Raw genomic sequence first — 14,705 nt, forward strand, 5'->3', positions numbered from 1 at the left:
TATGTATGATCGCTGTAAGAAGAGTTTGTTAGCATGCTCTAAATGTAATGGGCATATTAGCTCCCTGCTAATACAGAGTTGTTTTTCTACACCCATCAAGAACTGCATATCTAATGTGCAATCTTTTTATTAAGTATTTTTACATATTGTATTCTAATATTTTTGTAATTGTTCAATTATTGATTGTAAATCCCAGTCTATTGACATACAAGCACTATCGAGCCTTGCACAACATATGTAATATATTTTATCAAAATAAACTACAGATCAACTGGAACCATTGGCTGGGCTACTTTTCTTTATTACCCAGAGAGAGTAAAGATCACATCTGTTACATACACGCAGGTGTTCGGAGAGACGCAGATAGCTAATTAGCACAGGTTAGTCCACTCTGTCTTCTGTAAACAAGCACTGTAACATGGAAATATGGCCCTGTGGGAACCCTAACCCTGTGTATCAATTTAGCCTATTGATTTTGAAAATAATTTCTCGCTGATATGAAAACTGTACCACAAGCGATGCGTGTTAATGTTGAGATGAAGCTTTGGGACTCTTAAACAACCCCACCCACAGAAGATTCCTGCGTCTAATGTAATGGAACTGTGAGAGTCATGATCAAGGGCTAACATCGACTGCTGCTGTGGTGTAGGAAGGGGGGATTCCGATATGTGGTTACATCCTTTTCGATATTGAAACGACTAATACCCCCCCCCCCCCCAAAAAAAAAAACTAGATATGCTCTTTCGTGATACTTGTCTTATACCAGCCATAACTAATGGAATTGCATATTGTTTAGCCTACATATTACTGTGTTTAAAAAGCTACTCCCCTAAATGTGTAATGGTCCAGGCGGTTGCTATGCCGTCTTGTGTAGTTTTCTACAGGTCTATAGCAGCAACGCTAACGAACAAAATGATGGGACTGGTACTCGCGCCTTGAAAAATAGAAGCGGATTCAAAAAACGTTATTTTCAAAACGCCATAACGACGTTTGCTAAAAAAATGGCTTGTATACGCAGGGTGAACGGACAATTCCCGTGTATGAGCCCCGCTGTCAGGTAACGTCGATTTCTGACGCTATCTTGTTTACTGAAAAGGGATGTGATGAAGCTAGCTAGCTAGCCAGCTATAAATATTTAGCTGCAGATGTGTTGCTTCTTTACGTTGCTCGGCAGTTGAGCTAGCTAACGTTAGCTGACGTTTGCTTGAAAATTACTGTTAGCTATCTCGCAATGTTTGACTATGATATTGGATCAGCTAGATATGAAGCTAACTAATCGATCGACTGTAGCTAGACTTGTTAGCTGCTAGCGTCAATTCCCTAGGGATTCAATCAAAGTCGCACTGTGGGAATGTGCATTGCGGATAGATTCATATACGTTGCACCTTTTTACTGTCTTTTTTTTTCTTATTTACTGTAGATGCTGTGTTGTTTCTGGCTTTCGCAGGTCTGAGTGCGGATTGCACATTTTGATCATACGAAAAAAGGTAGAAGGTGGAACATTTTAATTGCACCACCATCTAACCCTGCATACTATCCCCCAAAACCCCATCCCACTACTTTAGCCTTAAACGATTCTACACCAGGCCATTGTCCTTGGAGGATGGAAACCCTTCTCTCAACTTCCTGTAGATCTTCTGCACAAAAATCTCTCACCCAAATATTTCTCTGCTGCTTCAACTATCACATCTTTCTTCTGTGATTTCTGCTCCATCAGTGCAGTGCAGTTGATCACCATGGTTATAAATGCAAGAAATCCAACCTTATTAAAACTCATCCTCTCTGAATCTCTCTCTTCAGGCCTACTCACTTGGGGGCTCCCAGTCAAATCCCTCATCCGTGGGCTATACTCTACTCTCTTTACTGCCTCAGCATATGAAAGTCTTCCCCACTCTAACTCAGGCAATCTCAACTTGTCTCTCGTACAGGGCACTTCAGACCCCCAGCTGCATAGGCGCCCCACAGTGTTCTCAACCCCAACTTCACACTCCCTCTGACTATTAATTCAATAGGATCTCTGTGGGCCTAATCATAGAATTATATATAGAATCCTTATTAATTCAATAGGATCTCTGTGGGCCTAATCATAGTTATTTCATAGTTTTGATGTCTTCACTATTATTCTAATAGAAAAAAATAAAGAAAAACCCTGGAATGAGTAGCTGTGTCCAACCCTTTGACTGGTACTATATATATATATATATATATATATATATATATATATATATATATATATATATATATATATATATAGTATTCACTTGGGAACAGATTTCTTAAATTATAATCACTTGGAGTTGATTTCCTAGTGTTTTCACAGTCTGTCAACTATAAAACATAAAACGTTTATCTCTGTATCTATATACAGTACCAGTGAAAAGTTTGGACAAAGCGACTTACGCATAATAGAGACGTGATTGTATACAAATGTAAACAAGGTTTGAAATTATTATTATTTTTTATATTTTTCTCCCCAATTGAAAGTCTTGTCCCATCGCTGCAACTCCTGTACCCACTCGGGAGGGGCGAAGGTCAAGAGTCCTCCGGAACACAACCCCGGCAAGTCGCACTGCTTTTTGACACAATACACGCTTAACCCGGAAGCCAGCCGCACCAATGTGTCGGAGGAAACACGTACACCTGGCGACCGTGTCAGCGCCCAGCCCGCCACAGGAGTCGCTAGAGCACGATGGGACAAGGACATCCCAGCCGGCCAAACCCTCCCCTAGCCGGTCGACGCTGGGGGTCTCCCGGTCGCGACACAGCCTGGGATCGAACCAGGATCTGTAGTAACGCAACTAGCGCAGCCTTAGACCGCTGCGCCACTCGGGAGGGCCGAATGTTCTAGTCAAGCATCTGTTTGGGCTTCTTGTGGTCAATTTGCATTCTACAAATTAGTTATAATTATCTTTATATTTTAGTTGACATTCTTATCCAGAGCGACTTACATGAGCAATTAGGGTTAAGTGCCTTGCTCTAGTCGTCTCAGGGATTCAAACCAGTGACCTTTCAATTACTGGCCCAACAATCTTAACCACTAGGCTACCTGCCGACCCTGCCTGTTCTGGCCCCCCGACACTCTTAACCACTAGGCTACCTGCCGACCCTGCCTGTTCTGGCCCCCCTACAATCTTAACCACTAGGCTACCTGCCGACCCTGCCTGTTCTGGCCCCCCGACACTCTTAACCACTAGGCTACCTGCCGACCCTGCCTGTTCTGGCCCCCCGACACTCTTAACCACTAGGCTACCTGCCGACCCTGCCTGTTCCGGCCCCCCGACACTCTTAACCACTAGGCTACCTGCCGACCCTGCCTGTTCCGGCCCCCCGACACTCTTAACCACTAGGCTACCTGCCGACCCTGCCTGTTCCGGCCCCCCGACACTCTTAACCACTAGGCTACCTGCCGACCCTGCCTGTTCCGGCCCCCCGACACTCTTAACCACTAGGCTACCTGCCGACCCTGCCTGTTCCGGCCCCCCGACACTCTTAACCACTAGGCTACCTGCCGACCCTGCCTGTTCCGCCCCCCCGACACTCTTAACCACTAGGCTACCTGCCGACCCTGCCTGTTCCGGCCCCCCGACACTCTTAACCACTAGGCTACCTGCCGACCCTGCCTGTTCCGGCCCCCCGACACTCTTAACCACTAGGCCACCTGCCGACCCTGCCTGTTCCGGCCCCCCGACACTCTTAACCACTAGGCTACCTGCCGACCCTGCCTGTTCCGGCCCCCCGACACTCTTAACCACTAGGCTACCTGCCGACCCTGCCTGTTCCGGCCCCCCGACACTCTTAACCACTAGGCTACCTGCCGACCCTGCCTGTTCCGGCCCCCCGACACTCTTAACCACAAGGCTACCTGCCGACCCTGCCTGTTCCGGCCCCCCGACACTCTTAACCACTAGGCTACCTGCCGACCCTGCATGTTCCGGCCCCCGACACTCTTAACCACTAGGCTACCTGCCGACCCTGCCTGTTCCGGCCCCCGACACTCTTAACCACTAGGCTACCTGCCGACCCTGCCTGTTCCGGCCCCCCGACACTCTTAACCACTAGGCTACCTGCCGACCCTGCCTGTTCCGGCCCCCGACACTCTTAACCACTAGGCTACCTGCCGACCCTGCCTGTTCCGGTCCCCCGACACTCTTAACCACTAGGCTACCTGCCGACCCTGCCTGTTCCGGCCCCCCGACACTCTTAACCACAAGGCTACCTGCCGACCCTGCCTGTTCCGGCCCCCCGACACTCTTAACCACTAGGCTACCTGCCGACCCTGCATGTTCCGGCCCCCGACACTCTTAACCACTAGGCTACCTGCCGACCCTGCCTGTTCCGGCCCCCGACACTCTTAACCACTAGGCTACCTGCCGACCCTGCCTGTTCCGGCCCCCCGACACTCTTAACCACTAGGCTACCTGCCGACCCTGCCTGTTCCGGCCCCCCGACACTCTTAACCACTAGGCTACCTGCCGACCCTGCCTGTTCCGGTCCCCCGACACTCTTAACCACTAGGCTACCTGCCGACCCTGCCTGTTCCGGCCCCCCGACACTCTTAACCACTAGGCTACCTGCCGACCCTGCCTGTTCCGGCCCCCCGACACTCTTAACCACTAGGCTACCTGCCGACCCTGCCTGTTCCGGCCCCCCGACACTCTTAACCACTAGGCTACCTGCCGACCCTGCCTGTTCCTGCCCCCCGACACTCTTAACCACTAGGCTACCTGCCGACCCTGCCTGTTCCGGCCCCCCGACACTCTTAACCACAAGGCTACCTGCCGACCCTGCCTGTTCCGGCCCCCCGACACTCTTAACCACTAGGCTACCTGCCGACCCTGCCTGTTCCGGCCCCCCGACACTCTTAACCACTAGGCTACCTGCCGACCCTGCCTGTTCCGGTCCCCCGACACTCTTAACCACTAGGCTACCTGCCGACCCTGCCTGTTCCGGCCCCCCGACACTCTTAACCACTAGGCTACCTGCCGACCCTGCCTGTTCCGGCCCCCCGACACTCTTAACCACTAGGCTACCTGCCGACCCTGCCTGTTCCGGCCCCCCGACACTCTTAACCACTAGGCTACCTGCCGACCCTGCCTGTTCCTGCCCCCCGACACTCTTAACCACTAGGCTACCTGCCGACCCTGCCTGTTCCGGCCCTCCGACACTCTTAACCACAAGGCTACCTGCCGACCCTGCCTGTTCCGGCCCCCCGACACTCTTAACCACTAGGCTACCTGCCGACCCTGCCTGTTCCGGCCCCCCGACACTCTTAACCACTAGGCTACCTGCCGACCCTGCCTGTTCCGGCCCCCCGACACTCTTAACCACTAGGCTACCTGCCGACCCTGCCTGTTCCGGCCCTCCGACACTCTTAACCACAAGGCTACCTGCCGACCCTGCCTGTTCCGGCCCCCCGACACTCTTAACCACTAGGCTACCTGCCGACCCTGCCTGTTCCGGCCCCCCGACACTCTTAACCACTAGGCTACCTGCCGACCCTGCCTGTTCCGGCCCCCCGACACTCTTAACCACTAGGCTACCTGCCGACCCTGCCTGTTCCGGCCCCCCGACACTCTTAACCACTAGGCTACCTGCCGACCCTGCCTGTTCCGGCCCCCCGACCATCTGCTTAAGAAAAATGGGCCGAGGCTGAATCTAGTTGATGATCCCTGGTCTAGGCCATGCCATCCGTTTTCAAGTCCAGTCGCAAATGTTTCATGCCATGCGTTAGCCTAATGATAAATAATGGTGTAATGGCCGACAGTTTTCTTGACATTTAGTTTTCATTATTGTGATAGGCTCATGTTTTACCGGACCATACCGCCTTACTTTCACCCCGAACATGACACCAGTCGAGTCCCGAGACGCCTGATGCAGATCGCTTGCTGCCTCTGGGTGGAGGATACACAAAAAATCTAAAACAATTCCACTTCTCTAAACTTTGACGGATGTAACAGTTCCCAGTTTGTCCTTTACCCAGCTTGAAACAACATATCGGTCAGCCAAAAAGCATAGATACATTTATTCCAAAAAACTGCACTCCTACCGGTCCAATATCATCTCTGGTAGGATTTTCAGGGCAAACGTTGGAAATCTGTACCACCACACCTGCTGCCACAGGACGGCCTTCATCCTGGTCAGCCTCAATTTCAGAGGAATCATCACTGACTACATCTCATGATTCTCAAGAGAGCCAGCAGACCCATGGTATCCAACATCCTCAAAATGCTCAAGTGATAAACTAGATTTAGAAGTAATATTACCTGGCTTGTATTCAGGCGATGAAGGTTTGTACTTAGAACTATTTTCCCCCCGCTTTCGAGTCATGGCATTTCCTCTTTCTCGCCGTCGGACTGATAGCCTTTTCTCCAATTGCTGCTCCAAGGGCACTGGCTTCGATCCAATTTTAGGTCCATATGATGGATGTTTATTTGTATTTTGACAATGGCACCGACTGTAGCAACGTTATATTGTCTTTTTCAGCTGCTCCCATCTGCGCCATGTCCAGTCACTGCTGTGGGAGGGGGAAGCCAGCCCTGATGGGATTCTTTGCTCTCTGGGTGAGTCCTGTCTCAATACTGGAGTCAACATTCAGTCTGAGGAAGTTGGATTTGACATCATGACAATATATTAAACATTGCTTGAACACAGTAAACTTTCTTGAGACATTATTACTTATATACTTAGTATACCAAACATTAGGAACACCTTCCTAATATTGAGTTTCCCCCCCTTTGCCCTCAGAACAGTCTCAATTCGTCGGGACATGGACTCTTCAAGGTGTCAAGCGTTCCACAGGGATGCTGGCCCATGTTGACTCCAATGTTTCCATTTGGGTGGTGGGCCATTCTTGATACACACGGGGAACTGTTGAGCGTGAAAAACCCAGCAGCGTTGCAGTTCTTGACACAAACCGGTGCGCCTGGCATCTACTACCATACCCCGTTCATAGGCACTTAAATCTCTGAATGGCACACATACACAATCCTGTGTCAAGGCTTAAAAACATTATTTAACCCGACTCCTTCCCTTCATCTACACTAATTGAAGTGGCTTTAACAAGTGACATCAATAAGGGATCATACAGTAGCTTTCTCCTGGTCAGTCTCTCATGGAAAGAGCAGGTGTTCTTAATGTTTTGTACCCTATTCCCTGTTTTATATAGATGATGCTTTAGCTATGTTGTTGTATATGTAGTCATATTAACTTCCCTGTTTTATATAGATGATGCTTTAGCTATGTTGTAGTCATATTAACTTCCCTGTTTTAAATAGATGATGCTTTAGCTATGTTGTAGTCATATTAACTTCCCTGTTTTATATAGATGATGCTTTAGCTATGTTGTAGTCATATTAACTTCCCTGTTTTATATAGATGATGCTTTAGCTATGTTGTAGTCATATTAACTTCCCTGTTTTATATAGATGATGCTTTAGCTATGTTGTTGTATATGTAGTCATATTAACTTCCCTGTTTTATATAGATGATGCTTTAGCTATGTTGTAGTCATATTAACTTCCCTGTTTTATATAGATGATGCTTTAGCTATGTTGTAGTCATATTAACTTCCCTGTTTTATATAGATGATGCTTTAGCTATGTTGTTGTATATGTAATCATATTAACTTCCCTGTTTTATATAGATGATGCTTTAGCTATGTTGTAGTCATATTAACTTCCCTGTTTTATATAGTTGATGCTTTAGCTATGTTGTTGTATATGTAGTCATATTAACTTCCCTGTTTTATATAGATGATGCTTTAGCTATGTTGTTGTATATGTAGTCATATTAACTTCCCTGTTTTATATAGGTGATGCTTTAGCTATGTTGTAGTCATATTAACTTCCCTGTTTTATATAGGTGATGCTTTAGCTATGTTGTAGTATATGTAGTCATATTAACTTCCCTGTTTTATATAGGTGATGCTTTAGCTATGTTGTAGTCATATTAACTTCCCTGTTTTATATAGATGATGCTTTAGCTATGTTGTAGAATATGTAGTCATATTAACTTCCCTGTTTTATATAGATGATGCTTTAGCTATGTTGTAGTCATATTAACTTCCCTGTTTTAAATAGATGATGCTTTAGCTATGTTGTAGTCATATTAACTTCCCTGTTTTATATAGATGATGCTTTAGCTATGTTGTAGTCATATTAACTTCCCTGTTTTATATAGATGATGCTTTAGCTATGTTGTTGTATATGTAGTCATATTAACTTCCCTGTTTTATATAGATGATGCTTTAGCTATGTTGTAGTCATATTAACTTCCCTGTTTTATATAGATGATGCTTTAGCTATGTTGTTGTATATGTAGTCATATTAACTTCCCTGTTTTATATAGATGATGCTTTAGCTATGTTGTAGTCATATTAACTTCCCTGTTTTATATAGATGATGCTTTAGCTATGTTGTTGTATATGTAGTCATATTAACTTCCCTGTTTTATATAGATGATGCTTTAGCTATGTTGTAGTCATATTAACTTCCCTGTTTTATATAGATGATGCTTTAGCTATGTTGTTGTATATGTAGTCATATTAACTTCCCTGTTTTATATAGATGATGCTTTAGCTATGTTGTAGTCATATTAACTTCCCTGTTTTATATAGGTGATGCTTTAGCTATGTTGTAGTCATATTAACTTTCGTGTTTTATATGATTTCAGCATGATTTTACATGTTGGTTCATATTGCAGGCATTGACAGCAGGTATAACGAGGGCTGCAGTGAGCTGGCCAACTACCTGTTCTACGGACTGTACCGGAAGAACCAGCTGAACCCGGAGCACATTCTGGAGGACTTCCCTGAGGAGGTGCTGGATGGTGAGGAGTAGGGGTTATGGGGTTTAGTATTTTATTAAGATCACCAAGGCAGCGGCTATTCTTCCTGTGGTCCAAATAGGAAGCAAAACACAACAAATAGAATCAATAATGTATATAATACAATATGCAAATATATATAAACATGTCTGTGTGTCTCTTCACAGTCCCCGTCATTCCGTAAGGTGTTCTTTTTATCTGTTTTTTTAAATATCTGAGTTACCTGGGGTGGCAGAGAGTTTCATGTAGTCATGGCTCTATTTAATACAGTGCGTTTCCCAGCCTCTGTTCTGGACCTGGGGACTGTGAAGAGACCTCTGGTTGCATATCTTGTTTTGTACCGATGAGTGTCCGAACTTTGTGCCAACTGTTTGAACAGACAGTTCGGTACCTTCAACACCTTGCGCAAATACCCATAGTGATGCAGTCCGTCTCTCCTCAACTTTGAGCCAGGGGAGATTGACATGCATGTCATTGACATCCGCCCTCCGTGTACATCTAGCTGCAATATGTGCTGCCCTGTTGTGGACCGACTGCAATTTATCTATGTCCAGGGTATAAAATTAACACCCGGCAAATGCGGGTAGATTTAGGTATTGCCGTGTTAGAATATCTATTTCACCAGCCACGCAGCAACATGGGGTTAGGATCAGTATAGTTAGTAGTAGGGGTTATGGGGTTAGGATCAGTATATAGTCAGTAGTAGGGGTTAGGATCAGTATATAGTCAGTAGTAGGGGTTATGGGGTTAGGATCATTATATAGTCAGTAGTAGGGGTTAGGATCAGTATATAGTCAGTAGTAGGGGTTAGGATCAGTATATAGTCAGTAGTAGGGGTTAGGATCAGTATATAGTCAGTAGTAGGGGTTAGGATCAGTATATAGTCAGTAGTAGGGGTTAGGATCAGTATATAGTCAGTAGTAGGGGTTAGGATCAGTATATAGTCAGTAGTAGGGGTTAGGATCAGTATATAGTCAGTAGTAGGGGTTGGGATCAGTATATAGTCAGTAGTAGGGGTTAGGATCAGTATATAGTCAGTAGTAGGGGTTAGGATCAGTATATAGTCAGTAGTAGGGGTTGGGATCAGTATATAGTCAGTAGTAGGGGTTGGGATCAGTATATAGTCAGTAGTAGGGGTTAGGATCAGTATATAGTCAGTAGTAGGGGTTAGGATCAGTATATAGTCAGTAGTAGGGGTTAGGATCAGTATATAGTCAGTAGTAGGGGTTAGGATCAGTATATAGTCAGTAGTAGGGGTTAGGATCAGTATATAGTCAGTAGTAGGGGTTAGGATCAGTATATAGTCAGTAGTAGGGGTTAGGATCAGTATATAGTCAGTAGTAGGGGTTAGGATCAGTATATAGTCAGTAGTAGGGGTTAGGATCAGTATATAGTCAGTAGTAGGGGTTAGGATCAGTATATAGTCAGTAGTAGGGGTTAGGATCAGTATATAGTCAGTAGTAGGGGTTAGGATCAGTATATAGTCAGTAGTAGGGGTTAGGATCAGTATATAGTCAGTAGTAGGGGTTAGGATCAGTATATAGTCAGTAGTAGGGGTTAGGATCAGTATATAGTCAGTAGTAGGGGTTAGGATCAGTATATAGTCAGTAGTAGGGGTTAGGATCAGTATATAGTCAGTAGTAGGGGTTAGGATCAGTATATAGTCAGTAGTAGGGGTTAGGATCAGTATATAGTCAGTAGTAGGGGTTAGGATCAGTATATAGTCAGTAGTAGGGGTTAGGATCAGTATATAGTCAGTAGTAGGGGTTAGGATCATTATATAGTCAGTAGTAGGGGTTAGGATCAGTATATAGTCAGTAGTAGGGGTTAGGATCAGTATATAGTCAGTAGTAGGGGTTAGGATCAGTATATAGTCAGTAGTAGGGGTTAGGATCAGTATATAGTCAGTAGTAGGGGTTAGGATCAGTATATAGTCAGTAGTAGGGGTTAGGATCAGTATATAGTCAGTAGTAGGGGTTAGGATCAGTATATAGTCAGTAGTAGGGGTTAGGATCAGTATATAGTCAGTAGTAGGGGTTAGGATCAGTATATAGTCAGTAGTAGGGGTTAGGATCAGTATATAGTCAGTAGTAGGGGTTATGGGGTTAGGATCAGTATATAGTCAGTAGTAGGGGTTATGGGGTTAGGATCAGTATATAGTCAGTAGTAGGGGTTAGGATCAGTATATAGTCAGTAGTAGGGGTTAGGATCAGTATATAGTCAGTAGTAGGGGTTATGGGGTTAGGATCAGTATATAGTCAGTAGTAGGGGTTATGGGGTTAGGATCAGTATATAGTCAGTAGTAGGGGTTAGGATCAGTATATAGTCAGTAGTAGGGGTTAGGATCATTATATAGTCAGTAGTAGGGGTTAGGATCAGTATATAGTCAGTAGTAGGGGTTAGGATCATTATATAGTCAGTAGTAGGGGTTAGGATCAGTATATAGTCAGTAGTAGGGGTTAGGATCAGTATATAGTCAGTAGTAGGGGTTAGGATCAGTATATAGTCAGTAGTAGGGGTTAGGATCAGTATATAGTCAGTAGTAGGGGTTAGGATCAGTATATAGTCAGTAGTAGGGGTTAGGATCAGTATATAGTCAGTAGTAGGGGTTAGGATCAGTATATAGTCAGTAGTAGGGGTTAGGATCAGTATATAGTCAGTAGTAGGGGTTAGGATCAGTATATAGTCAGTAGTAGGGGTTAGGATCAGTATATAGTCAGTAGTAGGGGTTAGGATCAGTATATAGTCAGTAGTAGGGGTTAGGATCAGTATATAGTCAGTAGTAGGGGTTAGGATCAGTATATAGTCAGTAGTAGGGGTTAGGATCAGTATATAGTCAGTAGTAGGGGTTAGGATCAGTATATAGTCAGTAGTAGGGGTTAGGATCAGTATATAGTCAGTAGTAGGGGTTAGGATCAGTATATAGTCAGTAGTAGGGGTTAGGATCAGTATATAGTCAGTAGTAGGGGTTAGGATCAGTATATAGTCAGTAGTAGGGGTTAGGATCAGTATATAGTCAGTAGTAGGGGTTAGGATCAGTATATAGTCAGTAGTAGGGGTTAGGATCAGTATATAGTCAGTAGTAGGGGTTAGGATCAGTATATAGTCAGTAGTAGGGGTTAGGATCAGTATATAGTCAGTAGTAGGGGTTAGGATCAGTATATAGTCAGTAGTAGGGGTTAGGATCAGTATATAGTCAGTAGTAGGGGTTAGGATCAGTATATAGTCAGTAGTAGGGGTTAGGATCAGTATATAGTCAGTAGTAGGGGTTAGGATCAGTATATAGTCAGTAGTAGGGGTTAGGATCAGTATATAGTCAGTAGTAGGGGTTAGGATCAGTATATAGTCAGTAGTAGGGGTTAGGATCAGTATATAGTCAGTAGTAGGGGTTAGGATCAGTATATAGTCAGTAGTAGGGGTTAGGATCAGTATATAGTCAGTAGTAGGGGTTAGGATCAGTATATAGTCAGTAGTAGGGGTTAGGATCAGTATATAGTCAGTAGTAGGGGTTAGGATCAGTATATAGTCAGTAGTAGGGGTTAGGATCAGTATATAGTCAGTAGTAGGGGTTAGGATCAGTATATAGTCAGTAGTAGGGGTTAGGATCAGTATATAGTCAGTAGTAGGGGTTAGGATCAGTATATAGTCAGTAGTAGGGGTTAGGATCAGTATATAGTCAGTAGTAGGGGTTAGGATCAGTATATAGTCAGTAGTAGGGGTTATGGGGTTAGGATCAGTATATAGTCAGTAGTAGGGGTTAGGATCAGTATATAGTCAGTAGTAGGGGTTAGGATCAGTATATAGTCAGTAGTAGGGGTTAGGATCAGTATATAGTCAGTAGTAGGGGTTAGGATCAGTATATAGTCAGTAGTAGGGGTTAGGATCAGTATATAGTCAGTAGTAGGGGTTAGGATCAGTATATAGTCAGTAGTAGGGGTTAGGATCAGTATATAGTCAGTAGTAGGGGTTAGGATCAGTATATAGTCAGTAGTAGGGGTTAGGATCAGTATATAGTCAGTAGTAGGGGTTAGGATCAGTATATAGTCAGTAGTAGGGGTTAGGATCAGTATATAGTCAGTAGTAGGGGTTAGGATCAGTATATAGTCAGTAGTAGGGGTTAGGATCAGTATATAGTCAGTAGTAGGGGTTAGGATCAGTATATAGTCAGTAGTAGGGGTTAGGATCAGTATATAGTCAGTAGTAGGGGTTAGGATCAGTATATAGTCAGTAGTAGGGGTTAGGATCAGTATATAGTCAGTAGTAGGGGTTAGGATCAGTATATAGTCAGTAGTAGGGGTTAGGATCAGTATATAGTCAGTAGTAGGGGTTAGGATCAGTATATAGTCAGTAGTAGGGGTTAGGATCAGTATATAGTCAGTAGTAGGGGTTAGGATCAGTATATAGTCAGTAGTAGGGGTTAGGATCAGTATATAGTCAGTAGTAGGGGTTAGGATCAGTATATAGTCAGTAGTAGGGGTTAGGATCAGTATATAGTCAGTAGTAGGGGTTAGGATCAGTATATAGTCAGTAGTAGGGGTTAGGATCAGTATATAGTCAGTAGTAGGGGTTAGGATCAGTATATAGTCAGTAGTAGGGGTTAGGATCAGTATATAGTCAGTAGTAGGGGTTAGGATCAGTATATAGTCAGTAGTAGGGGTTAGGATCAGTATATAGTCAGTAGTAGGGGTTAGGATCAGTATATAGTCAGTAGTAGGGGTTAGGATCAGTATATAGTCAGTAGTAGGGGTTAGGATCAGTATATAGTCAGTAGTAGGGGTTAGGATCAGTATATAGTCAGTAGTAGGGGTTAGGATCAGTATATAGTCAGTAGTAGGGGTTAGGATCAGTATATAGTCAGTAGTAGGGGTTAGGATCAGTATATAGTCAGTAGTAGGGGTTAGGATCAGTATATAGTCAGTAGTAGGGGTTAGGATCAGTATATAGTCAGTAGTAGGGGTTAGGATCAGTATATAGTCAGTAGTAGGGGTTAGGATCAGTATATAGTCAGTAGTAGGGGTTAGGATCAGTATATAGTCAGTAGTAGGGGTTAGGATCAGTATATAGTCAGTAGTAGGGGTTAGGGTTAGGATCAGTATATAGTCAGTAGTAGGGTTAGGGGTTAGGATCAGTATATAGTCAGTAGTAGGGGTTAGGATCAGTATATAGTCAGTAGTAGGGGTTAGGATCAGTATATAGTCAGTAGTAGGGGTTAGGATCAGTATATAGTCAGTAGTAGGGGTTAGGATCAGTATATAGTCAGTAGTAGGGGTTAGGATCAGTATATAGTCAGTAGTAGGGGTTAGGATCAGTATATAGTCAGTAGTAGGGGTTAGGATCAGTATATAGTCAGTAGTAGGGGTTAGGATCAGTATATAGTCAGTAGTAGGGGTTAGGATCAGTATATAGTCAGTAGTAGGGGTTAGGATCAGTATATAGTCAGTAGTAGGGGTTAGGATCAGTATATAGTCAGTAGTAGGGGTTAGGATCAGTATATAGTCAGTAGTAGGGGTTAGGATCAGTATATAGTCAGTAGTAGGGGTTAGGATCAGTATATAGTCAGTAGTAGGGGTTAGGATCAGTATATAGTCAGTAGTAGGGGTTAGGATCAGTATATAGTCAGTAGTAGGGGTTAGGATCAGTATATAGTCAGTAGTAGGGGTTAGGATCAGTATATAGTCAGTAGTAGGGGTTAGGATCAGTATATAGTCAGTAGTAGGGGTTAGGATCAGTATATAGTCAGTAGTAGGGGTTAGGATCAGTATATAGTCAGTAGTAGGGGTTAGGATCAGTATATAGTCAGTAGTAGGGGTTAGGATCAGTATATAGTCAGTAGTAGGGGTTAGGATCAGTATATAGTCAGTAGTAGGGGTTAGGATCAGTAT

The 14,705-nt window shown here is 44.2% G+C and overlaps 1 protein-coding gene across 1 annotated transcript in view; it reads left to right on the top strand.

Annotated features, from left to right (window-relative positions):
* Positions 1 to 849: 849 nt before the first annotated feature.
* The window catches only part of dnaaf9 (dynein axonemal assembly factor 9), a 194,146-nt gene continuing 180,290 nt past the window's right edge, over positions 850 to 14,705 (top strand). Inside the window, exons 1-3 of the mRNA XM_055911908.1 lie at positions 850 to 1,057; positions 6,484 to 6,560; positions 8,701 to 8,826. Of these exons, the coding sequence (XP_055767883.1) occupies positions 1,002 to 1,057; positions 6,484 to 6,560; positions 8,701 to 8,826 (259 nt within the window). The 5' untranslated portion in view covers positions 850 to 1,001. The remainder of the gene's footprint in view (positions 1,058 to 6,483; positions 6,561 to 8,700; positions 8,827 to 14,705) is intronic.

The sequence above is a fragment of the Salvelinus fontinalis genome, unplaced genomic scaffold (assembly GCF_029448725.1).
Source record: "Salvelinus fontinalis isolate EN_2023a unplaced genomic scaffold, ASM2944872v1 scaffold_0105, whole genome shotgun sequence".
Classification (NCBI taxonomy): Eukaryota; Metazoa; Chordata; class Actinopteri; order Salmoniformes; family Salmonidae; genus Salvelinus; species Salvelinus fontinalis.